Genomic DNA, 27,972 nt, shown 5'->3' on the forward strand with positions numbered 1-27,972 from the left:
CATTTTCACCGGGAGGCCGGCCAAACTCTACCATCTGTGAACATTTCTTGAAACCGGTTCAGACGCCTTGCCTTTGAGTCTACTCGGAATAAACAAACAAAGAAAGGGCAAAACTTTAATGTTTTTATAATAGAAGATAAGAAAAGAAAAACAATTTTATTTTTCTATGCCTTTTATTAAAATTCTATATAATTTTTGATGTCTTTTTATTTTTTAAAAAGTATTTTTACGAAATTTCAAATTTAAATCCTTAACGCACAAAGCTCTTGTGCGCAATTTACAACGAGCACTTTCCACATCGAAATAATGGAAGAAGGGACACTGCTGTAGCACAGCATAGCCCTTGACACAGTAGATGAATAGATCACAACGTTCCATGTGAGGAAAAATATGATGACCATAGAGAGGGCAAAACGAATCCCCACTCTGGGCAGGTTTCTCAACAAAGGATGTTGAAATGTCGCCACCATTTGTTGCATCCTGCCCTGGTTGTAGACATTGCACATTAGAGGGTAAATCACATTTACCAATTTTTGAATTCCAATACAGATTGGTGCTGCACTCCTGCACCAAAGCCTGTCCATGATAGCACATAAAATATTGATAGCAATTCTGGGGATTGGCAATAAAAACTAAAGAAGTGGACTCCAGTCCTTGGCTCAGTATGTCTTGACAATGTTTATTGGCATTAGCCAAAATGTTATCAACATTGCTGGATGAAGGCGTCGAAGTTGAAGGCTGTGTTTGAGGCTGCTCTTGCTTGCACTGGGGTACATTTTCTATGGTATCGCATAATTTTGTTTGGGAGTTGAATACCATATGGGAAGGACAGGAAGCCTCTAAAGCTTCGCCATTATCACCACACAAAAAGAAGAGTCTGCAATCCAAGGGATTCTCCACGAAATCCCCCACAGCTTGATTAGCACAAATATCCTCTTGGCGTGGCAAGGGACGAGGGCGCCAAATGGCGGTAACACTACAGCAATACATAAACAAAAACATACATTTTAAAGTTAAACCTAAAAGAAATTAAAAAAAAATCTAAACCCAGTGAACTTCTATCAGAGATTATCTGTACATACCCTTAACACCTTTCGAAAGGAGTCTCATTGTAGTAAAGTTTTTTTTTTTTTTTTTAAACTGCTTTAAACTCCGTTTTACGTCTTTTACCTTTAAAAGCCTAAACTGATCTAAATGTAAGGCATATTTGAATAACATACCTCATTTGCCATTTTAACACAAAAAAAATCTGTGGATGACAGTTTCCGTTGCCTAAACTCATCATTTTTATCTTATTTCCATACGAACAAGAAGCATGACGGTTTTGTTTCTGTTTCTCCTTTATCAAATATTTGAAGTTCATTAGCAGATAAGCTTTTACTGTTGTTCGTTCATCTTCGATGAGCAAATATCATTTACAAAAATGTCTATGAAATCAATATGGCCGATTTTCGAAAACAACATTTCGAGGGAATCTTTTTTTTTTTATTTGAACATCCTAAATATGACCTCATTTTCAAAGTAAAACTCAATATAAGTGCGCAATTATCATTAAAGGCAAATTTTACAAAAGTGTTATATTTTTTGCTTCAAAGTGAAATGCTATGGGTAGGGGATAAGAGCAAGAGCAGAAATTTGTGTATAGAAACAGCTCGTGTCCGTAGATTTACATCAAGGCAGGCCTATTGTGTCCTTGTTTTTCAATTTGGCCAGTTTCCTTTATGTCGCCAAGCTGCAACAATACGGCATACAGGGCAAAGGTGCTAAGTGTGATGAAGAGACTTAAGGAGATAAGGATGGAAAGTGGGATACACATTCAACCAGTTAGAAGAAAAAAGCGAAATACGTATGGAACAATGAGGCTGCAAGAGCCTATGGGTCGCCAGATGAGCCAACAAAACTTCGCGCCACTCAAGTCCGAAATCCGAAACACTTACAACGGATACAAAATGTGTGCTGAGGATTTGGAAATCAATTTTTCACAAGGCAGATAATCTGTAGCAGCAATGAAGAGGATTTCTTAACTAGTCAGGGACTGCTTTGGAGATGGTGCTCTAAAGAAGAAAGTGATAACCTGGTCAATGAGTTATTCAAAATCGTGCCGGAGAAAGAAAGGGAAAGACGTGAATATCAGCAAATCGAGGCACTAAGAGTGTATTCCGATTTGGCCAAAATAGTAGCCTGTATAGAGAACAATAATATATGAGGTAGCTCCTCTTATCTGGGTTGCCAGCAGACATACGAAAATGGCATTCCGTCATGAAGAACTAAATTTAAAGACTTGAGTGTGAGCAAATCGAGGCATTCCAGAACCCGAATGAAGTTCGCAACACTATCAAAGACTACAGGAAGTGTGCTGGGGATATGGAAGTAACTATTTTTCAAAATGCGAATGCAAATGTAGGCGCAAACCATGCACTGTGATGGCGCCCATTGACAAAAATCAAAAATCGCGATTTTGGTGCAAAGACAACAGTTGTTGCTGCTCTAAAACAGTACATTGTCTTAAACGTGATGGAAAAGATGACCCATCAAAGTGATAAAATTTATGATAATAACAACAAAAAAAGGTTATCTACTAGCGGACGGAGAAGGGACCTTTCTAATACATTTTTCAATGCGATTTTGATGGCTAGTAAATGCTTTAATTGATGCTTAAAACATCTCATGAGTCGATTGGCGTTTAGGGTTCGATAATTTTTCGATATCAATTAAGAATTTCACAACATCGATTTAGAGTTTTAGTACCTTTACCCCGCGAAGCGCCTGACAAACTATACACAAAAATATGGGCTGAGATCCACATAGTACAACATTTCAGCTGCAGAAACTTGCAGACGAATCATTTCCATGTCTACTATTTTGGGTAGTTTTATAGGCTATATATAAAGTGAAAGTTCTATGGGTTAAATATAATGATAAAGTTCCTTGAGTACGCAAGTTCCATGACAAACTATACATCAAAATATCGATAGAGGTCTCAAGAAAGCACCTACATAGATGTAATCTGCACAAGTTTGCAGAGGAGTGTGTGACATCATTTACACTAAATCGACACAAATTTAGAATTTTCCAAATGTATGTGGAATTGCAGTACCTTGTCGCCGTGAGGGTCCTGACAAACCACACACCAAAATGTCGGCTGAGATCTGCAGATTACAACTAAAAACATTTCTGCTGCAGAAACTTGCAGGTGAATAAGTGGCGCTATTTCAACTTAAACAACCTCGATATGCATTTTGAATTTTATTTTTCAACATTCATTTAGAATTTTAGTACCTTGTATATGTGAGTTTCCTGACAAACTATACATCAAAATATCGATAAGAATATAAAAAGCTTAACTTAATAGATTTCAGCTGAAAACGATTGCAGATAAATGTGTGCTTCCCAAATCTTTGCTTTTATCTGACAAACTATATTCGTATCCGTGTGCATACCAAATTTAAGTAACTTTTATGTTGTTTAAAAAAATTTGTTGAACTCGCACAACGACGTTTGTAATCACTTGATTTTATAATGGTTCTGCAGATTTCTAATATTATTAGTTCTTAGAACAACTTCAAAATGGAGATTAAAGAGAATGGTTTATATTAATTTAATATTAATAATAATAATATTTTATCCTATGGCAGCTATATCTACAATACATCTGAACGCATTTAGTCAAAAAAAAAAAAACAGCACACTTGAAGAAGATTTTTTTTAAATCGGAATAAAATTGTGGATTCTGTGCTTATGTCACACAAAACTATTGGGTTGCCCAAAAAGTAATTGCGAATTTTTTAAAAGAAAGTAAATCCATTTTTAATAAAACTTAGAATAAACTTTATTCAAATATACTTTTTTTACACTTTTTTTCTAAAGCAAGCTAAAAGTAACAGCTGATAACTGGCAGAAGAAAAAATGCAATTACAGAGTCACAAGCTGTGAAAAAATTTGTCAACGCCGACTGTATGAAAAATTCGCAATTACTTTTTGGGCAACCCAATATATATGGGAGCTATATCTAATTCTTAACCGATTTTGTCCAAAATAAGCACACACCCACAGAGCCTGTATTCTTGCAAAGAGTAGTCTAAATGCCTTTCTTCTTCCGCCGCTGGCTGGCTTCCCTATATATGGCACAGGATTCAGAGATACCGCCTTCAAACCTTAAGTCGCTTATTGCAGCCGCTTCTGTAGGGAAGAAAAGCCTCATTGCAGGAAGTGATGCTAATGCACATAACCAGATATGGGGAAGTTCGAAAGAAGTGAGCTGCTTATCGAATATGTTATAAGTTGTGGTCTGGCGATTTGTAATAAAGGGGATAAAACGACCTTTATTACCAGGAACAGGCGGGAGGAACTACATATTACCTTTGTATCGGAAGATATAAGTGGAACAATATTCGACTGGGAGGTGTGGGATGACCACTGCTTCTCTGTTCTTCGTTATGTTAGTCTCAGCCTTGGAGAAAATACTGCACAAGTGGTCCCTCGGCTAAACAGATGAAGAAAGCCAGATGGGGATAATTTTTGGCACAATTTCTGCACGTCTATCCCTTGTAGACCAGAAAAGGAAGTGGAAACTAGACATAGTAGTCAAGCGGATCACGAAGGCCCTGACTGACTCGCTTGTGTCAGAATGTCCTAGTGCCAAGCCAAGGGGCAAACAGCGACCGGCATAATGGACCCCAGAGTTGGTTGGTCTAAGGAAGGACTGCAGAAAACTCTTCAACGGAGAAAAAGGACACAAAAGCACCATTTACAAGGCTGCGCTAAGAAAATATAAGGGCAAGCTGACAAAGGCTCCGAACAAATCCTGGGTAGAACGTTGCAGCTCCGTAGAAGATACATCTGAGGCCTCTAGGCTAATGAAGATTCTGTCCTCGAGACCTATTACGGTGAGGTATATTCAAAAGTCAGAGAATGTATGGACAATGTCTAGTGTGGAAACACTAGAACTACTCTTTGATACATATTTCTCGGGAAATTCACCAGAAGAGGTTGTCGCTGGTGTGCATTCGTCGGAGGTTATTAGGGAAATTGTGTCTGAGCCGACAATCCTTTGGGCGATAAGAAGTATCGACTGCTTTAAGTCGCCAGGTCCTGATGATGTATCACCGGTTGAATTGCAAGCTGTGTCCGATGGACTGGTTCCCTGGCTTAGGGAGATACACTCTGCTTGTATGTCATACATACCTGTGGGATGGTGGGACACGAAGGTCATTTTCATTTCGAAAGCAGGAAAACCCTACCACAAGAAAGCGAACGATTTTCGTCCTATTAGTCTGTTATCCTTTATGCTGAAGACTCTTGAGAGGTTGATAGAAACATATCTTAGGGCAAAGATCCCTGGAGATCGCCTGTGGCGGCAGCAGCATGCATATAGTAAAGGCAAATCCACTGAAACAGCCCTTCACAACCTAGTCGGCTACATAGAGGGTTCTCTCGCTGTCAAGCAATATACAACGGTAGCATTTCTTGACATTGAAGGTGCTTTTAATAATGTAAAACCGACGTCAATCATGATGGAGTTGGAGTTTCTAGGCATCAATTCTAGCGTAAGAAAGTTTATTAATAACCTACTTACTAAAAGATGTATTACGGCAGGCTTGGAATTTGTGGATCTAAAAAGATGGTTTGGCAGAAGAACACCCAAGGTGGTGTACTGTCTCCCCTACTTTGGAATATAGCCATTAACAATATATTATAATCTCTGGAATAAAAAGGCGTAAAAGTGGTCACGTATGCTGATGACGTGACAATTGCAGTTAAGGGAAAGCTTCCCAGCACTCTAAGAGATATACTTCAGGAAACTCTATGTGCAACAGCAAAGTGGGCTACCGAAAGTGGTCAAGATGTAAAGCCGTGCAAGACAGAAGTAGTTCTCTTCAGCAGGAGATACAAGTTGCCTACAGGGGAACCTGTCTCCTTGTGTGGAGAGAATGTTGCATTGACAAAAGCGCAAAATACCTGGATGTCTGGACAGGAAATTGAACTTCAATCCAACATTTGGAACAGGGCAAGAAAGGCAAATCTTGCCCTATTCAACAGCATGAGATCCATTAGCAAAAGTTGGGGGTTTAGACCGCGTCTCATGCATTGGATATATACTCCAGTTGTCAAACCTATAATGCTATATGGTGTTGTGGTCAGGTGGACGGCGCTTCAAATGTCCACCTACTGTCCAATACTCAATCGGATCCAAAAGATGTCTTGTTTGTGCATCACCGACGCACTGTGGACGACACCATCTGATGCACTGAATTTAATGCTACATCTAATGTCTCTAGACATTGTTGCTAGACAAATTGCTGTGACCACTGCCGTGAGGCTAAGCGAGCTTTCTCTTGGGTCATGTGGCGGCTACGGACACTGTGTTATCTTTGATACAATGTCCTATGTTCCAGCCATTGTGGATTACTGTACAACTATTCCTGATAGAACCGATTGGAACTTCGATATCACTGATAAGTTACATAAACTTCTATACGAATGGTTCCAAACTAAACGACCAGGTGGGCTTTGGGATGTACTCTAAAGACCTATAACTGGTCATATCGAAAAGGTTTCCCGACCACTCTAATGTGTATCAACCGGAGATTCTTGCAATTATGAAAGTTGTGGATTGGCTAAGATACAATGTCGTTACGACGATTAGCATAAATATCTTCTTAGACAGCCAGGCAGCCATTAAACCTATTTCTGAACACAAAAACCACCCTCGACTGTCGCAAATCTCTCAACAAGATTACTGAACAGTTCAATATTCACCTGTTCTGGTTGCCGGGCCACAGAGATATCCGCGGGAATTGTGTAAAGCGGACGAGCTTATGAGACTAGGAAGTAACCTACACATTCCAGGGATACTGGAATCTGTGGATATGCCTCTAGCGAAGAACAACGAATGATATATGGTCACAAAGAGGGGGCTGTGAGCATTCCAAAACTTATCTAGACTTGAAGTGGTCTATCGCTTTGCAGTCATTGGCTAGAACAGACGACTCAGTCATTATGTCCATCATGACAGGTCACTGTCTAATCGGAAAACAAGCTGACAGACTGAAGGTTTCCAGTGACGGCTTTTGCAGAAGCTGTAAGTACATCGAAGAAGAAGAAGAGACTATAGAACACCTTCTGTGTGTGTATTCCGCTCTGGCAGTCAGAAAGAGTACTACTTTAGGTTCTCATTTCTTTGAGAACCTGACCGATTTAGCGGATATGAACATTCGCAAGTTATTAGCCTTTTTAAAGCGATCTGGATAGTTTGTGGTTTCTACGAACATAGCGGACAAAACTATATATGGGAGCTATATCTAAATCTGAACCGATTTGTTCCAAATCAAGCACATTTAAAGAAGATAATGACAGTATAGTATGTGCAGAAATTTTTTTAAATCGAAGCAAAATTGTGGGTTTTGTTATCGCATAGACGAAAATCGGAAAAAATTATGTATATAGCTCCGGTTTTCGCGGGTTATAGTTAAAGGATCAACACCATTTTGTATATTTTAAATTCACTCATACTAAAAATTTCAGCCCGAAATATCAGTGTTTACTATTATTGTCACCTCTTTCCATACAAATGCCACCACTGTGCCATGGAGACAATTTATCGAACATAGCTTATAATTCAATCGGTGATAATTCATCAGGGCCGGGCGACTTAAAGGAGTCGAAACGTTTTATAGCCCAATTTCCCCAAAAACCTCCAACGAATGCATATAAGTGACGAACTTTTCTGACGCCACGCTGTCCTTTGGAGAGTTTCCCAGGAAATCTGTGTCAACAAGTAGTTCCCTCACTAGGCATTGTACATTCATTGTGACTTCTAAATATGTCACACTAATAGGTTTCGATGATAGGATTTTTCTTAGCCTAGAGGACTCATCCAGGATTTGTTCTGAGCCTTGTAGTTTTTTAGCTCAGCCTAATAGACCTCCCGATCGTGTGGTACTCTTGTGGCTTTCTCCCTGTTGAGGAGTTTCCTGTAACCTTTCCTATGATCAACCAGTTCGCTGAAACAAGCGAATCATTCAGGGCCTTGACCATAATGTCTATGTCCTCTGCAGTATCCACTACTTTTCTAGTCTAAACGATATAGTCGTGCAGCATGTGTTCCGAAATTCCGCTCCCAATCCGCCTTTCATTTGCTTAGCCGAGGGACCACTTCTACAGCATCCTCTCCAAGACTAAAACTAATATAACGATAGTCAGAGAAGCTGTAGCCATCCAATACTTTCCAGTCGCATATCCGTCCGCCTTTATCCTCCTATATGAAGCTAATATCTATACCTCCAGTCAGTTAGGTTTCGACGCCTTCCGCTCCTGTCTTATTCTCATTCAATCCGCTCATGCAATCCGCCAGACTTTAGAGATATGATCGATAATTCCTCAGACAAGTGTTCAGCAACAACTGCTGAATCGTCTCCTGATTCCCCAACTTCAAACGCTTTTATACACCTTCAGTTCCAACTTGTTGAATCCGTAGAATGCAACTCCTTCAGATTTTTTGAGGTATGCGAGACAGTCGGAATTTAGTGCCCGTAGCAGAGCGTTGCGTAGACGTTTCCGGTGTTTTATTTCCTCTATAGTTTCGTTGCTTATCCACGGTTTTTGGAATCGTCGAGCAATGCCTATGATAAAGGTGACATTCTCCGTACATGCTGCTGTTATGTCGGCCCATGTATGGGTGTTATTTTGCAGTTTCTCCGTTAATGTTGCCTTGTCTTCTCGTGCTGCTTTGGGATATTTTAGGTTTAGAGCTTAAACTTTGTACTTTTTGTTTTCGTCCTTTTCATTACAGCTGGGCGTTAACGTAGATTGGTCACAAAGAGCATGTGGTCACCATCGATGTCAGCTCCTCTTCTAGTTTTCACATCCATCAACGAATCCACAAAGAGTTTGCTGATGTACGTGATCGATTTGATTACGTGTTTCCATCTGGTGATTTCCAAACGTATTCCAACCAAACCGTATTCTGAATCCATAGGTCGTCATCGGGGTGTTGTCAATTCCATTATTTCTTGTTGATGTTTTTGTTATCGTGATTTTTTTAGATAGATAGAGGATTTGGCCATCGCATCGGTACCTAGTGCTGGGGCTGCCAGAGACCCTCTAGGCGGGGCTTTCTTGATATGACGATACCCGTCATATCTGATGAGCTTTCCCCAATCCACCACATGGAAAAGATTTCGATGGGAGAAGTAGTATGGAACTCCGCACCCTCATTCTATGGTGGAGAGTATATCAACAGTGTAATCAAAATTAAATTCAAAAGTATCAGGCGTATCATAGAGGCCCAACTTTGGCAACTTCCAAGATTTTTTTAAAACGGATCTATCTTGGATCAAGAGCACTCCATTAGGCCTTCATATCTAAACTTTTAATCAGATTCCACACTACAATAATCGAATCTTGAGTCTCAGAATTTCACATATCTTCAGTAATTAAGATGTGAATAGAACTGATAGAATCCCTGCAAACATTTTTTATCGCCAAATAATATTCTGCGAATGTTCTAGACGAAGGTTATGATCGCGAACGAGCTCGTCTAAGTGTTATAAACGATTTCCCCGTTGTCTTGAGGACACAACGGGGTGTTGTAGAGTGTTTAGCTAATCTTCCATATGAGTTGCTAATGAGTACGTCAGAAGAGTCTTGGAAGATCTATGAATCGTGTGGACGAGTAAAAAATAGTGTTTTAGAATATCAATAAATACTCTTCTAGAAGAATTCGCATTACTCGCCAGGGCGAGTAACAAATAAGTGTTTTAAAATATTAATTAAATATTATTCTGTAAGAGTTGCATGTTATTCGCTTGGAAGATCTAAACAAATGCACTCCAAAAAAATTAAAAAACAAATTAAGTTAGACTCGTCATATTCCTTATACTATTGGGTTGCCTAAAAAGTAATTGCGGATTTTTTAAAAGAAAGTAAATGGATTTTTAATAAAACTTAGAATGAACTTTAATCAAATATATAATTGCCATTTTGTTCGATAACCTTTTGCCATCTTCATGGCAAATTTAGTATTCCACGCTCATAAAAATTCTGGCCTTTATCTGCAAAAAACTGAACCAAGTGCGATTTTATAGACTCATCATTGCCGAAAGTTTTACCATTTAAGGAGTTCTGCACAGATCGAAATAAATGGTAGTCTGATGGTGCAAGGTCAGGGCTATATGGTGGATGCATCAAAAGTTCCCAGCTAAGCTCACTCAGTTTTTGGCGAGTGACCAAAGATGTGTGCGGTCTAGCGTTGTCCTGGTGGAATATGACACCTTTACGATTGACCAATTCTGGTCCCTTCTCCTTGATGGCTGTATTCAATTTGTCCAATTGTTGACAGTAAACATCCGAATTAATCGTTTGGTTCCTTGGAAGCAGCTCAAAATATACTACACCCTACCAATCCCACCAAACAGACAGCATAACCTTCTTTTGGTGGATATCAGCCTTTGAAGTGGTTTGAGCTGGTTCACCATGCTTGGACCATGATCGTCTTCGACTAACGTTGTTGTAAACAATCCATTTTTATACCCACCACCGAAGGATGGGGGTATATTCATTTTGTCATTCCGTTTGCAACACATGGAAATATCCATTTCCGACCCTATAAAGTATATATATTCTTGATCAGCGTAAAAATCTAAGACGATCTAGACATGTCCGTCCGTCTGTCCGTCTGTCTGTTGAAATCACGCTACAGTCTTTAAAAATAGAGATATTGAGCTGAAATTTTGCACAGATTCTTTTTTGTCCATAAGCAGGTTTCGAAGTGGGCTATATCGGACTATATCTTGATATAGCCCCCATATAGACCGATCCGCCGATTTAGGGTCTTAGGCCCATAAAAGCCACATTTATTATCCGATTTTGTTGAAATTTGGGGCAGTGAGTTGTGTTAGGCCCTTCGACATCCTTCGTCAATTTGGCTCAGATCGGTCCAGATTTAGATATAGCTGCCATATAGAACGATCCTCAGATTTAGGGTCTTTGGCCCATAAAAGGCACATTTATTATCCGATTTCGCTGAAATTTGGGACAGTGAGTTGTCTTAGGCCCTTCGACTTCCTTCGTTAAATTGGCCCAGATCGGTTCAGATTTGGATATAGCTGCCATGTAGACCGATATCTCGATTTAAAGTCTTGACCCCATAAAAGGCGCATTTATAATCCGATTTCACTGAAATTGGACACAGTGACTTATGTTCGGCTTTCCGACATCGTGTCGTATATAGTTCAGATCGGTATGAGGTATATGAGTATAAGGTATGAAAATTTCACCGAATTTTGATGAAAGGTGGTTTACATATACACCCGAGGTGGTGGGTAAACAAAGTTCGGTCTGGCCGAACTTAACGCCTTTTTACTTGTTCATCTCCAGTTATGATTCGTTTTAAAAACGGATCGAATTCATTGCGTTCAAGGGGCATATCACAAGCGTTGATTCAGTTTGTTAAATGAATTTCTTTCAATACATGTGGTAACCATATCAAAATTGACGCCAAACAAACAAATGTAAATAAAATTTCGCGCACTTTTTTTCTAAAGTAAGCTAAAAGTAACAGCTGATAACTGACAGAAGAAGGAATGCAATTACAGAGTCACAAGCCGTTGAAAAAATTTGTCAACGCCAACTATATTACTACTATATTACCGACAATTACTTTTTGGGCAACCCAATAAGTACCAATCGTCATATAAGCCAAGTGAAAGGTCTTTTTGGTGGTGTGAAAGTTGTCCACTCAAAACAAAACATCGAATAACATAAATAGTAGTCCTAAACGTACCACGTATGAAAATAAAAGCAATCGCAAAAAGTTAACTCAGGCGATTTATAAACCTTCTGGACGATTGTAACGCAATGAGTTGCGCAACAATTGTCGTAGATAGGCTAGCGCCTAAACTTCTGCTCATGCGGTGGATTGTTCAATGATATTTTAGAAGAGAGTTATACGGAAGATCAATTACATAAAAATCTTCCAGAAGATTGTTTTATTTATCAAGGGGACGAACGCTCTTTCAAAATTATGAAAAATATTTCCAGGGAGTACAAAATTTAAGTTTTGCCCATGAACATTCCACTAAGGAACTGGGGCAAAATTCTCACATATCAATGAGTTCGTTCTGTAAAGTTTAAGCTCAATGATAAGGGGCCTCCTTTTTATAACCGACTCCGACCGACGTGCCGCAGTGCGGCACCTCATTGGAGAGAAGTTGTACATGACTTAGTACCTCACAAATGTTGCCAGCATAGTAGGGGAAACCATCGCTGAAAATTTTATCTGATGGTCTCGCCAGGATTCGAACTCAAACGAAAGGTAATCAGGAGTGGAATACAAATTTGATATCAAAATTTGCTTCGACCACAAAACCGCTTCAAATAGGCATATTAAACGATAATGACAATATGGGACTCAAATGAAAGACATTTTGGAGTAGAGTACGAATATGGTCAGCAAGGAGGAATAGGATTTATAATTTGTTGATATTGGTAGGGGGCGGACCTCCGCCGTTACCCCAAAAACACCACCCAAAATCAAGGTTGACCGATCGGCACAATATGGGTATCAAATGAAATGTATTGGAGAGTAGAATACGAATATGGTATTAAAAGTTGGGTTGGGTCCAAGGAACCCGGGGCCATTCCAACGCCAAAACTCCCCCAAACAGACATATTGGACGTACGTATCAGTATGGAACTCAAATGAATGGTATTCGGGAGTAGACTACGAATATGATATAAAAAATTATGTCTACGTATTTGCGGGTCGCCCAACCCCCAAATGACAATTTTGCTCGATCATAGCTATCTGAGACTCAGATGAAAGGTATTTGGGAGCAGATTACGAATGTGGCATTACACTTTGTTCCCAAGAAACTAGGTGGTGCTTTACCTCAGGCGGTGCTAAAATCGCCTCCAATAGGTTATTTGATCAATTAAAACAATGGGAGATCAAGTGATAGATATTTTTGAGTGGAATGCGTCTTTCAAATTTGTACTCCAATGGCAGATGGGGTGTGGCGCACAACCCTCATATAGACACCCTCCACTAAACGACTGCATACACCCATCACGAAAATATGGTGTTAAATTAAGGGTATAAGGTTGTGGACTGCGAATCTGATATTTTTATTCTCCTCGTATATCTAGCGGACCACCTCACCCCAAAATAGTCGATTAATCATAATGATTACACTATGTATTTTAATTAATTTGGGGACATAAATAAATGGAGGCCGCCATACCCCCAAAATTATGACGATTCGTTCAGAGCTATACTAGAAGTTGCAAACCTTAACGTCAAGGTGGCCAACATTTTGCTTGTTTGTAATTGGATCGACTGAATGGAGACGCAAACACGAATGGAGAGAGGGAATAGTGGTCATAATTGATCATGCAGCATTTATTTTTGTTATGACTACCTATCGGTCCTTAAAATAAAGAAAAATAAAATACTGGCATTTCGTTGCCGTCGTTTACGGTTTTATTTTTTAACTTTCCCACCCTAAGACGAGCCAATAGGCGTTTCAGGTAGTTTAGGTGGCTATCTTAGCCATAGATACAAATGTATTTAATAGAGTGCGATTATCCCAGTTTGTGCTTAACGCTTAGAGGGGAAGGCTGAACAAATGTACGCAGAATCGGAGCTATTGGAGAGTCGGTTACATTACACAGGTGATATTTTTCTACGTTTCGAAAGCGAAAGCGTAATGGAGCGCGTTTGATTTAAATTTTACTCAACGATAAGAATCCTACTTTTTATAGTCGAGTCCAAGTGGCGTGCCGATAAGCACTGACTTTAGTTTCTCTTTTGGTCACTCGATTCATTCGCCAAGTCATTGAAAACTGCTGATTTTATAAAGGGAAAATAGCTGTTTTCAATGACTTGGCGAACGTATCGAGTGACAAGTAACAAGTAAAAGCGTGCTAAGTTCGGCAGGGCCGAATCTTATGTACCCTCCACCATGGACCTCGTTTGTCTAGAGGCTGAGGTGATCGGTTTATATGGCAGCTTTATCAAGTTTTGAACCGATTTGAACCATACTTGGTATAGTAGTTGCAAGTCAAAAGTTTCAGCCAAATCTTACAATAATTACGCACTCTAGCTCAAGAAGTCGATATCCGAGATAGGTTTGTATGACAACTATATCAAGTTTTAAACCGATTTGGACCATACATAGCAAGGATGTTGAAAGGAATACTTTAACAAAATGTGAGTCCAATAGCATAAGAATTGCGCCGTTTATAGGCGCAAGCAGTTAAGATCGGTTTATATGGCATGGAAACATGGACCATTTATAATTCCAGCTGACCTACACTAATAGAAAGTATTTGTACAAAATTTCAAGCGTCTACCTTTATCCCTCCGAAGTTTTGCGTGCTTTCCACAGACGGACGGACATGGCTAAATAGACTTTGAATGTCAAAACGATCAAGATTATACATATTTACTTAGCTGGGTCTCAGATGAATATTTCGATGTGCTACAATCGGAATGACGAAATTGGTTTATATCCCATCCTATGGTGAAGGATATAAAAAGAAGTATATTCACAGTTGTCGCAATTATTATTGAAGGAATATCCAGTGCTGAATTTTTTTTTTTTTTTTGATATTTATGCCATGGGTAAGCCGAAGATATTTACCCTTGCGCAACGGTGACATAAGATAGGCTAACAAAAGTTGATTGAATTCAAAAATAGACAAATCATGACAATATGATGGGAATCAACAGCGAGCATCACCAACAACAAATTCAGCGCCATCTATTGGGGGATAATAATTATTTGAATAGCAAAGCCAACCCTAACAAAGAAATAGAGCGCGAGAGGCACAGCAGAGAGTGTTCAACGTTGATAATATGTTTGACAAGTTGTCTGTCCTTCGAATATAAAAAATATAGGAACTTAACTTTGACGGGTTTAGATTTTATTTTTTTTTTTACCCTCCTACCCTGGGACAAGCTTTTACAATATATGCTTTCCACTACTGTTTTGACAAGTTGTCTGTCCTTCGAATGAATAAAATGGCTTATGGTACCACAAAAACACGAAATTGGTATACAATTTTGGGGTCAATATGGGTATCAAATGAAAAGTATAGAAGAGTAGTAACATGAGTATCAAATGAAAGGTATTTAAAAGTCCGTACAAATCTGACATAAAAAATATTTCTTGGTGACTTGGTGGTGAATCTGGTATACACATTTGAGACAGAATCTGGGACCGGTCCACCCACTAAATACCCTTCAATAGGAGGTGTAGTTCGAGCGGGATAATATGTGAATTAAAAGAAGGTCTATGTCAGTAGAGTTAGAATCTAATGTTGTCATAAGGATTCAAGTATCTGGGTCACGTCCTGCCATTCATTAAATTGTCTTTTGGGTCTTAGCGTGGGGGGACCGAACCTCTCCATCCAATAAAAACAACACCAAACTGTCATGTAGGACGACCGTGCTAAGCGTACTAAGTTCGGCCGGCTTGTAAGGACTCAAGAAGTCAAATCAAGAGAGAGATGGCCCATTTACAATCCCCAACGACCTACATCAGTATCTGTGCAAAATTTCAAGTAGTTTTATGCGTTCGACAGCTATCGTGATTTCGACAGACGGACGGACGGGCGGATATGGCTGGATCGACTCCGAACGTCGAGACGATCAAGAATATATATACTTTATAAGGTTTTAGACGAATATTTCGCGGCGTTACAAACGCAATGACTAGATTAGTATACCCCCATCCTATGGTGGTGGCTATAAAAACTAAAAAAAAAAAATGATGGCCTGACGGGAGAGAGTTCGACACCAGTGAAAAGTCTTTGTAGTATAGTACAATTTTTACCCTTAAAATTAAATTAACACAAGAAGGATCTGCAGATTTTTGAAAATGTTGTATCTCATGTGGTATCTTTGTAGTACGATTTTGAAAGCCTATAACCAATACAAAAACCAATTAAATTAGTGTGCATCTGAAATGGGCCCATAGCCCTGAATATCTTTATCGTCACCTCCAAACTGCTCAAAGAAAAATCCATTTTCAAACAGCCATTTTAGGGTATAGCGAAGCGCACCGGGCCAGCTAGTTTTTGATAAATTTTGAATTTTTATTCACAACTAAAGGGTGATTTTTTTGAGGTTAGGATTTTCATGCATTAGTATTTGACAGATCACGTGGGATTTCAGACATGGTGTCAAAGAGAAAGATGCTCAGTATGCTTTGACATTTCATCATGAATAGACTTACTAACGAGCAACGCTTGCAAATCATTGAATTTTATTACCAAAATCAGTGTTCGGTTCGAAATGTGTTCATTCACCGTAACGTTGCGTCCAACAGCATCTTTGAAAAAATACGGTCCAATGATTCCACCAGCGTACAAACCACACCAAACAGTGCATTTTTCGGGATGCATGGGCAGTTCTTGAACGGCTTCTGGTTGCTCTTCACTCCAAATGCGGCAATTTTGCTTATTTACGTAGCCATTCAACCAGAAATGAGCCTCATCGCTGAACAAAATTTGTCAAAATTTGAACACATTTCGAACCGAACACTGATTTTGGTAATAAAATTCAATGATTTGCAAGCGTTGCTCGTTAGTAAGTCTATTCATGATGAAATGTCAAAGCATACTGAGCATCTTTCTCTTTGACACCATGTCTGAAATCCCACGTGATCTGTCAAATACTAATGCATGAAAATCCTAACCTCAAAAAAATCACCCTTTATTACCAGACAGAAGTACCATGCAGAAACAGAATGTTAATAACATCAGCTTCGCTCAATTAACAATTCTTAGAAAAAATTAACTTTCGATGAGTCCTACGAAGCGGTCTATAATCGGGAGTAATTTAAAATGGATCTTCGGTGCGCCTCATTCATCAAACATCACTGACAACTAGTTTCACTAATTTTGTGTCACTCAAAAGAGTGATTCGACTCACACGAGCATGAAATCAGCTGATTTTGACAATCAAAGAAATGAAAGTTCTCATTTTCAGTGACACAAAGTAAGTGGGACAGGCTGTAAGCCTTTCTATATAATTCTCTTTCATTATTTCATCTTAAACTATGGATACTGAATTATCACATCTTTTACTTTTTCGATTCCTCCAAGTTTGTATAGCACTTAGCTTTAGAGCGTAAAACGCAAGCATTTACGGTATAATCCCAGCCCATATTTGGAGGACATTGCATAACCATTAGGTAACCAAATTTGCACATGTAATAGTAATTACAATTTAAGGGATGTGGGTAGACATCTACGGTATGTGCTTGACATTTATCTCGCGGTGAGCCATTGTCCAGCTAAGAAGAAAGAAGAAAATGAGTTACAAATAAATCCCCAAATCCTATTTTGAACGATCCAACTTACTTGACACTTAACATTTTGTGGATAATCACATTTAGAGGTATTTATATCGAAATGCAGCGTTGGAGAACAATGCATGGGTAAAGGCTGACCATGATAGCACATATAATAATCCGAACAAGATTTTGAATCTTGTAAGAATACTATATTCGAAGGATCATCATCGCTGGGACATAAGTTGACAACAGTACCCGAAGTAGTCGTAGTCGTTTGAGTAGATGAGGTCTTGGTAGTGGAGGGAGTAGTGGAGGGAGTAGAGGAGGGAGTAGTGAATAACGTACTGGAGAGCGTAGTGGAGAGAGTAGTTGGCGAGGTAGAGGCAAACGTGCTAATGGTAGAATTTGAAGGTCTTACTGAGGACACCGTGGAGGCCAGAGTTGAAGACGGTGCCGCCGAAGAACTTACTGGGTTTTCCTCAGGTGCATTGGGTTCCCCATCCTGATTGAAATCCTTGCAAACAGCAGGATCCGTGTCACATGTCTGATCAGTTTCAGAAAAATATGGGGTATCGTCATCACAATCGCCCTCAAATGACTCATCACCAAAACAATATATGTAACTGGTACAACTCTTATCACTGGCTATATAGGTATTCTCTCTATTCTCACATCCTTGGAAGAAATCTGCCAATATAAATCTACACGAGCACAATAGGATCACTAACGCTACGAAACATACTCTGTTGATGGCTGATGACATTTTGATGCGTTCTCTTCCAAACGGCTGTGGAGTCGTTAAAGTGTCTTAGTCGTCTAAACTGTTTGAAGACATTTACACTGAGACTTATTAAATGTGAATCTTTGTCTTCGCCTATTAGCTCAAAAACGTAGATATCAGGAAACATCCTACACCAAAGAAATGATTACAAATTATCTTGAAAGTTGCTAAAGTTGGCCCTGTACGATACGCCTGATTCGTTCGAATTTAATTTTTAATTACACTGTTGTTGTGATAGCATTGGGTAATTAAGTGTTGTACAAATGTAGTAGCATTCTTTGTTATTCAATAAACTGATATCAATGACCTTTGACAACATGTTGCACATACTATATGTATATATTGGAAAATGTAATGATTCATAGTGGAAAAAATCGAAGTATCAATTTTTATAAGGAATATTATGGAGAGTCAAAATCAATACTTATTCTAAATATAAAGAACTCTTATTAGGCAATGGAAAAACTTTCGTTCAAGATAAAAACTGCCTCGCCGTTTATGTGAAGTTTGCATTGCTTTTCCGAATTCATGCGTGGTCGTAGTAGTAAAGTGCTAACACCACACTAAGAAAAAAAAAAGGATATCACATTATGTAGTACAGAATTTACCCAAATATTGTTTAAAAAACTTTATTTTTATTTATTAAAAAACATTTTCTCTTCTGCTATGAAAATTTGCTAAATTACGTGTACATATCCTGTTATCAAAGAAATTGCAATTAGACCATATACTTAAAATGAGTATGTAAATTTTCTAAAAAGTTTGCCTTACAACCAGTTAAAAAAAAATACCGCAATTTTAAAAATACTCCCCGAAAGGAAAATTACATCCTAAATTGTATTCTGGGATATACCAAAAAAAAATTTGTATGGAAACATTGTTGTAGGAATTTTTACTGAAGCTTATTACCATTTCTTTTTGGCACATGTTAGTATGAAATCCACCACGTTGTAAGAATAAGTTTGATATAAATTTTTTTAGTTAGTGGGGAATGAAATATGGTGCACATTATCCTATAAATATGTAAATGCACTTTTAGGACATTATCATCAACATGTTGTGGAAGATATACTTTTTTACAAAACAAACAGCATGTTTTGTTATGACTTTTTTTATAAATTTTCATTAACGCGTAGTAATTTCTTACTAGGCACATAAACTGAAAAAATTAAGCAAATATTATTTTAGATGTCCGTGCTACTTCTCCCATCGAACGCCTCCCCAGGTGTTGGATTGGGGTACCGCAGAAATAAAATATGCAGGGCGAACCCACAATTTAGCACAAGCAGGGGGTGTTTCGCTTGCACGGATACGAATACGAACACGATGGGTCCGTGCAATAGGGTCGGCAGCAGATGAGCCAAAGGAAATGGCCAACGGTGGTGTGGCCCCGCCTAGTGGGTCGATGGCAGCCCCAGTTATAGGTTTCGGATGTGATGGCCCCATCCGCCATCCATCTAAAAAAAATCACGATTACAGAAACATCAACGAGAAATTATGAAAATATCAACCCCCGATGACGACCTTTGGATTCAGAACCCGGTTTAGAATTCGAACATGGAACCTCAGAACTCTCTCAGAAGCATCGAGACTTTACCAAGTCCAGAACGAGATGTCAAAATACAACCTAAACTTCCTCGGTTTAAGTGAAGTACGATGGCCGAAATCCGGAACTATAGATCTTCAAGTTGGCTACCACTTGATTTTTTCAGGCAATAAAATTCACCGAATTAATGTGGTCGGTCTTTTACCGTCGCCGAAAGCAAAGCGAGCTCTTCTATCATACAATGTTATATCTGAAAGCATCATGACGGCAAGATTATATTCAACATTCACAAAATATCAATTGTACGTAATACGCCAACCGAACCCGATGGCGACGAAACAAAGAATCAATTCTATTCTCAACTCGTCTCAGTGACACGCTCTCTATCAAAGGGAGACATTAAACTTGTTATGGGGGCTTTTAATATCAAGGTGGGCAATAACAACAGTAATCTAAAATCAATCTGGACTTGAGGACACAAGGAATGACGATGGCGAAAGATGAACCAAGTCAACCAATCTTTATTGGAGGCTCAAAATTCCGCCATAAAAATGTACAAAAAAAAACTTGGAAATCACCAGACGGAAACACCCGAAATCAAATGGACCACGCACTAAGCAGCCAACTCTTTCTTCTTAAGCCTAAAAGACCCCGAACCAGCACGAGAATACAAGGCAACATTAACGGAGAAGCTGCGAAGCAACACCCATACATGGGCCGACATAACAGCAGCATGTACGGAGACGGCCACCACTGCCATAGGTATTGGTAGACAATCCCAAAAACCATGGATAAGCAACGAAACCATAGAGGAAAAAAAAACACCGAAGGCGTCTACACAACGCTCTGCTACGGGCAAAATCAAGTGTAACAAAAACCGCTGCCAGGACTAAATTATCGCGGCTCCGCTTCGCTGGTCAAAGGCCTAGTTCGCAAAGATAAGCGAATATATTTTAATATTCTATTGGGAACATGTGTGGTGTTTACGAGTCAATAAAACGAATATAAAGCCAACGGCAAAAATAAAAGATGAGAACGGATCGAAATTAACAACACCCGAGCAGCAGTTAAAACGATGGCGCGGATTTTTCTGCTCCGAAGGACCAGCAAACGAGGATGTTAGCTCCGACCCTCTTTATCCTCCATAACGCCGAAATCCACGCAGGAATATATCTACAGACCCACCCACCTGCGAAGAAATTGGGCCGTTTTGGTCTCACTCAAAAATGACAAGTTAGACGGTCTTGACAACGTACCTGCCGAACTGTTGCTGTATGGAACACAACCCATTGCTCAATCAATCACCCCAATCATTACAGAGGCCTGGGATACAAATGTTATTCCCTCAGAGTGGAAGAAGGGATTCATGGTCACGATTGCAAAGAACGTTGACCTCAACCAGTGTAAAAACTGAAGAGGGATAACTCTGCTAAACGCAATAAATAAGGCAATGACAGCCCTTTTGCTGCGGCGCATTTTCGCCTGCGTCCGGCCAGGACGTTCTTATGCCGACCACAACAACTCTTTGCGTATCATCATTGAACAGTCTGCAGAACTTAATACACACCTATACATTTTATTCATCGCCTTCGAGCATGTTTTTGACACAGTTTCGCGAAGCTCAATGTGGAATACGCTGTTGAATAAGGGTATCCCAGAATAGATCGTGACGCTAATAAGGGAGCTGTATAGGAATGCTGAAGTTTTAGTCCAATGGAAAAGAGAGCCGTCCTTTCGGCATCGACAAAGTAGTGAAGCAGGTGTGCATCCTATCGCCGACGATATTTTTGATTCTGCTAGATTCCGTCTTAGAGGCGACAAATGCTTAGGCACCCTATGGCATACACTGGGGTATTAACGTCTTCCTCGGAGACATCGACTTTGCGGTTGATATACGCCTCTTTGTGCATTGCTTTGAGCACATAAAAGCAAAATTGGAAAATGCGGCCAAAGTAGGCCTGAAAATTAACATAGCTTAGACCAAATTGATGCGGATAGAAACCACAAATCTGACACACTGCTCCCTATAAACGGCCATGTTATTAAAGATGTTGATAACTGTAGGTTGGGAAATGGGCTTGGTTGGGTCATATCCTACGTCGGCCGTGCAATGAAATAGCGAGAAATGCCCTAGACTGGAACCCGCAAGGGCAGAGAAGGAGGGGACTGACTCGGCTACCGGGGCTGAATCTCAATCGGCTCAGGCTTCAATTTTGCTCTCAGTCACGGTCCACATTTGCGTGAAACAATCTTCAAACAATAAATTTTATGGACCGTACTATCGACTTAAATAGGATTTCATGCATTTTTCTGAATTTTATGTGCTCTTAAAAAATCACCCTTTATTATGAAAAAGGTAAATATTTGCATCATTTTAAGATTTTTTTTTTGGGGAATTTTGAAACTTTTGTGATATACTTTGGGTTTTTACTGTTTACTGTGGAGGGTATAAAAACCTCCACCATAGGATGGGGGGTATACTAATTTCGTCATTCTGTTTGTAACTACTCGAAATATTCGTCTAAGACCCCATATGTATATTCTTGATCGTCGCGACATTTTATGTCGATCTAGCCACGTCCGTCCGTCTGTCCGTCCGTCCGTCTATCCGTCCGTCTGTCTGTCGAAAGCACGCTAACTTCCGCAGGAGTAAAGCTAGCCGCTTGAAATTTTACACAAATACTTCTTATAAGTGTAGGTCGGTTGGTATTGTAAATGGGCAATATCGGTCCATGTTTTGATATAGCTGCCCTTTAAGCCGATCTTGAGTCTTGACTTCTTGAGCCTCTAGAGTGCGCAATTCTTATCCGATTGGAATGAAATTTTGCACCACGTGTTTTGTTATGATATCCACCAACTGTGCGTAGTAGGGTTTAAATCGGTTCATAACCTGATATAGCTGCCATATAAACCGATCTTGGGTCTTGACTTCTTGAGCCTCTAGAGTGCGCAATTCTTATCCGATTGGAATAAAAGTTTGCACGTCGTGTTTTGTTATGATATCCAACAACTGTGCCAAGTATGGTTCAAATCGGTTCATAACCTGACATAGCTGCTATATAAATCGATCTGGGATCTTGACTTCTTGAGCCTCTAGAGGTCGGAATTATTATCCGATTTGCCTGAAAAGGTACGACGGATCCTCTAATGACCATCAACTTACGTGTTTATTATGGTATGCATCGGTCTATAGCCCGATACAGCTCCCATATAAATCGATCTCTCTATTTTACTTCTTGAGCCCCCAAAGGGCGCAATTCTTATTCGAATTGGCTGACATTTTACACAGGCCTCCAACATATAATTTAATTGTGGCCTAAACCGGACCATATCTTGATATCGCTCTAATAGCAGAGCAAATCTTTTCTTATATCCTTTTTTGCCTTAGAAGAGATGCCGGGAAAAGAACTCGACAAATGCCATGCCAAATGGTGGAGGGTATATAAGATTCGGCCCGGCCGAACTTAGTACGCTTTTAATTGTTTTTTGCTGATTTTGATTGCTTTCTTTGCTGAAATCTTTTTTTTTATTACATTTTCTGTTAACTCTATAACAGAGCTCTGTTAATGTCTAACCATTAGGCTTAAAATTTAATTGGTTTATGTTTCTACTAGCTAATGTTAACCACTATAAATAACTGACTGAAGAGGGATTTGAACCCGATTGCCATGCAGACTGTGTTCTAAACATAGGGGTCTCAATGTTAGCCAAGAGATGAATGAAATCTGCCTTTTCACGAGGAAGACGAAGGTGGGCCAATTTGATGCACCACGTTTTCTCAACAGTACAATTGTGATATCTAACAACGTAAAATATTTAGGAGTAATCTTTGATAGGAAACTGTACTGGAAGTGTTACACTCGGGAGCGTACCGAGAAGGCTCACAGACGTTTGGCCTCATGTCGAATCAGAGAATAGACCACGGCTCCTGTAGCGCAATTAGACCAATACTTACTTATGCCTCAGTAGTTTGGTGGACTGCGATGGAAAAAAGTGCAACGTAAGGATAATACAACAGGTTCAGAAGACATGTTGTCTTGGTATAGGCGGAGCGATGAGGACCACGCCCACTAGGACACTGGAGACTATTCTTGATACCCGACCAAAAGACATACAAATTAAGTGTGAGGCAGCCACTTCGGCTATGAGACTTAATGCGATGGGAGAATGGGTATAGGAAAGGAGTTGGTCATACCATCACCATCTAAGCGACGATAGGAAACCTGGAAGGAATGGAAGAGGTTTCCGACCGCATACCAGCGGCACAGTCTAGGATTGACGGAACTCTGGTATTGCCATCTGGAAGACCGATTTATGCTTGAAAACTGTTGGGTTCAGCATCTGCACTTCTGCAAGCGTACGGACGTACATTAACAGAAATTAAGACTTTGATTGGTATTTACAACTGTTTGTTTCTCTTTTGTAGACGAGCTCATTGATCGGAAAAAAGGAAAAAACAAAAACTTTTGCAACGCTCTTCCCGAGTAAAAAAAATTGATATGGTCAGATCCAAATATATCTGGGAGAAGATGGAGTTGTATTTAATTAGATCCAAAAGGATATGTCATATCCAATTATATGTAATTACATCTGATGCTATAAATAATTATACCTGGTGGTAGATATAACTGGATATGCCACCACATATAAGTATATCCAAAGAGATATGGTATATATAAATGTATCTGTCCTTGAAGATGTATGTATGTATATATATATACCATAGTCTGGATTCCGAAACTCCACCACTGGTGCGTTAGCCCCGTCTTCTGATCCCGCCAGGAGTTATCCTCCCAAGATTCATTAGATCTTGTCATGATGAGCTTCCGTATGCGCAAGTGAGAAAGCATTACCACTTTTCCCAGGACACTGGACACTTGTGATATGGACGATTCCTCCTTAGATGCTTTACTAGCTGCTGCTGTCGAAATACTTTTGCGTTCCGTGCTTCCCCGCTGGCGCATATATATATATATATACATTTTGAAGCATTCCTTACCAACCTTTCGCTGGAGCAGCAATTCACAATTACATTTAACTATTACCCAAATGTGCCAATTTCTTAAAATATTCCGGGTATGGTGTCAACTTTTATAAAATATCCAGATGTGCCAACCATTAAAAAATACCTAGATTTCAGAGACTTTTTTGGTTATTCAACCATTTTAAGCTAGCACTAAAAATCCATAAAACTTTCTTTGCAAAATATATATTAAATTCATCTCTTTGATCATCACAGTTAGATTAAGTATTTTTCGTTAAAATCAGCATTTTATGCAAAATTAATATGACATTAAGAAGACCACCGTCAACACGCCTGATGACATCGTGGGAATTAATTTGGTGAGTCCAAAACACACTTACATATATTTCATTTCATATTTATTTGTTTTCAAATGTTTTACCATCAAATTAATTATCCATAATTTAAGTTTAATTTGCCTAATTTTTGTTTACCTAACCTATCTTTAAAATCAAGATTTGTTTTACAGAAAATGAAGAATTTTTAAAAATTCATTGAATTACACAAAACATAAATTCATGTTTCGTAGCTTATTAATAATCACCATCCACTTTTGAATGTAAACGTTTCTTGTTGATTATGAATCTTTAAAGGGCTTCATTATGACACGAAAGGTGAAGGCAATCTATTAGGAAGTGCAATTAGGCCTGACGAGAAATGGTAAGTCAGCAGGTTGGGAGGGTAAATAGTCCAGAGCAACAACCTTACACCTAATGCTGCTCACTAGCTAGTAATACCATCCGGGTTCTTAAGCTCACTAACACTAACACACACACATGACACAATAGCTACCTTACAATTTACTTTCATGTGGACGCATCCGAATTAGTCTCCAAAGGAAAAGAACTGGCCCAAGACTGAGCACGGCCGTTGCCAGAAGTTAGCGACTCCGGAGGGGATTGAACCAGAAGGGTGGATCGTCACAAATTGGACAAATTCGAGATCCCATTGTATCTAATTGTATCAGTTTGTATCCAACTGGATTTAATTTGATACAATTAGATCCAGTTATATATATACACGTATCCATTTTTCGAATATCAATTGTTTTTTACTCGGGTTAATGAAAACCTCTATAGTTACAAACAAAATGTTATCAATCGACCAAACAATCTCAACTTACCTTTTTCGTATGTCCCTAGCTGCAAGAAACACTGTGGCAACCTTGTGTTTTGGAGTTTCTGTTGGTGGTAAATGCAGCCACAAAACCTCACATTCAACAGGTACAAACGATCGTAATTACAAAATGATGAAAATGTCAATTACTAAGGTGAGAGAAACCAGAGAGTCACACCAACAAAAAAAATGGAGAGGTGAATTGCCAGAGCGTCAACAATAGCCACCTTTTTCCTTAGAACATTTATTTGATAGAATGCTCAAAACACTTTTTGCAATCAGTATTGCTGTTGGCGTTGCACCTTGTATTGCTACAGGTAACAGGTGCCTATGCTTTCTATATTTTTACTCGCACCTAAGAGTTGAGAGTAATGGATTTGTGGATGGGTGAAACATTTATTACATTTGGAATTTTCTCAACATAAATCAAACAATGCCGCATAGAAGAACGAAAAACTCCGAAACGATTTACCGGGAGGAGATTCACTTGCAAACACTCTCGTTCATAAAGCCTATTAGAATACAACATAAAGACGAATCAAAGATTTTATCATTGTTGTTGTTATTATTTATATAAAAACACTACGCACACCTTTACACACATGCATGGTCGTTAGTATACACACTACAACACAATTGTATTATTTGGTTTGTATGATTTTTTGTGCGGCTACGACTGACTATTCCTTTTGTATATAAAACGGTCTCATATGTTGTTGTTGTTGTTGTTATCGTTGGCTTTGCATTGTTTCATGCAGGGAAACAGGTAGTTAGTCAACAATCCGTCTCTCGTTTACCCTCTGCCACAGAGAAGTTCTTTACAATATGAATTGTTGTTTTTTATGTACGTTTTCTGTAATTACAGGTCAAGCTGGCAAACACTTTGGATTTTCGAATTTCAAAGAAACCTTACAGAATGTGTGTCTTGCTTTTTTTTCCGTTTAGTGATGAGTTTCTAAACTTCTTTGCAACTATCGTTTTATTAACAAACAAAACCGAACAACAACGCTCTTTACAAGACGTGGGTGTTTTTTGCTTTACTACTAATGGAAACTTATATCGCCTTTTTTGCTTCTCTCACACCGAAACAGCTTTTATTGCTCGCAATAAAAAAAACAGATTTGCAATTTTCACAAAATTGTTACACTTTCACTTGGGGGAGATTTTCTTTTTATTTTGTTACATGGAACTATTTTTTTGTTGTAATTTTTTCTTATTACTTGTCACCCAAAGCCAATGAGTAAGCACAAAGTTAGGTAGGTAACTTGGTAATGTTGTTTGTGATTTTTTTTACCGGTTTTAAATTGTTTTAACTAATTGGGGCTTCGCTAGGTTTTAGTTGGAAGATTTTCTGAGGTTAAAGCTTGATTTTTTTGTTAATTTAACACATAAATGTTGAAACCTAAGAAAATTCACACAATTTATAATAAAAAAAACATTACGAAAAATTTTTTATTTGATTATTTGTGCGCTTGTGGCATTCAGAAACCACATTCACGAGTGCACGATTCAATCCGAACTGTTCGAAACTGTTAGAACTGCCAACTGTTTGTTGGATGAATGCATATAAATGCCGACACTCAGCTGACAGCAGCAGAGAAACACAACAAACAAAAGCCAAAACATGAAATTGTTTCTCTTAAGAGATTTACGGCGTTCTCTTTTGCTACGAATACATACCAGAGATGATAATTTTGATTCTCTGGTACTATTTTTGATACTTTCCAAACATTCAAAGTACCACTATGACCACTAGTCATTTAGTACTTTTTCCACAACCTTATTTTATTATATGCATAACTGAAGAAAGCAGAATTTTAATTCTATTCACATTGACATTACTTTACTTTAAATGTATTTTGATGCGTGTAACTATGCTATCGTCGTCATACAGCTCATACAGCTCGTGGTTTATATATCGCCTATATTATCCATTATCGCAAACTAGTCCATATATTTTACGAAGGATCTTTCTCTCAAATGCTCCAAGCATCTGCTTTCACAAGTACCCATGCTTCAGAACAATATAACAGCACGGGTAGTATCAGTGTCTTGTATAGTGTATTCTTCGTCTGTCGAGAGGTGGCCTTGTTTCTAAACTGTTTACTTAGTCCAAAGTAGCATCTGTTTGCCAGTATTATTCTTCGCTTTATCTCAAAACTGGTGTCATTCGTTTCGGTTATGGCGTTGCCAAGGCAGATAACGT

At 38.9% G+C, this 27,972-nt stretch overlaps 2 protein-coding genes across 3 annotated transcripts in view; both read right to left on the minus strand.

The window, feature by feature from the left end:
• LOC106092346 (rab11 family-interacting protein 4B) overlaps positions 1 to 27,248 on the minus strand; it is a 416,788-nt gene extending 389,540 nt beyond the window's left edge. Inside the window, exon 1 of one of the 2 annotated variants that reach the window (XM_059370577.1) lies at positions 25,774 to 27,248. The gene's annotated coding sequence lies outside the window, so the exon portion shown is untranslated. The remainder of the gene's footprint in view (positions 1 to 25,773) is intronic. The other variant, XM_059370581.1, reaches the window with a different exon arrangement.
• Positions 192 to 18,343, minus strand: LOC106085503 (uncharacterized). The gene is made up of 4 exons (XM_059365482.1): positions 17,368 to 18,343; positions 17,092 to 17,300; positions 1,083 to 1,180; positions 192 to 1,019 (listed from the first exon to the last, which is right to left on the minus strand). The coding sequence occupies exons 1-4, from the start codon at positions 18,061 to 18,063 to the stop codon at positions 214 to 216; spliced, it is 1,809 nt and encodes a 602-aa protein (XP_059221465.1). The 5' UTR covers positions 18,064 to 18,343; the 3' UTR covers positions 192 to 213.
• Positions 27,249 to 27,972: the final 724 nt, after the last annotated feature.

Source organism: Stomoxys calcitrans, chromosome 1 (genome assembly GCF_963082655.1).
Source record: "Stomoxys calcitrans chromosome 1, idStoCalc2.1, whole genome shotgun sequence".
In the NCBI taxonomy this organism is placed as follows: domain Eukaryota; kingdom Metazoa; phylum Arthropoda; class Insecta; order Diptera; family Muscidae; genus Stomoxys; species Stomoxys calcitrans.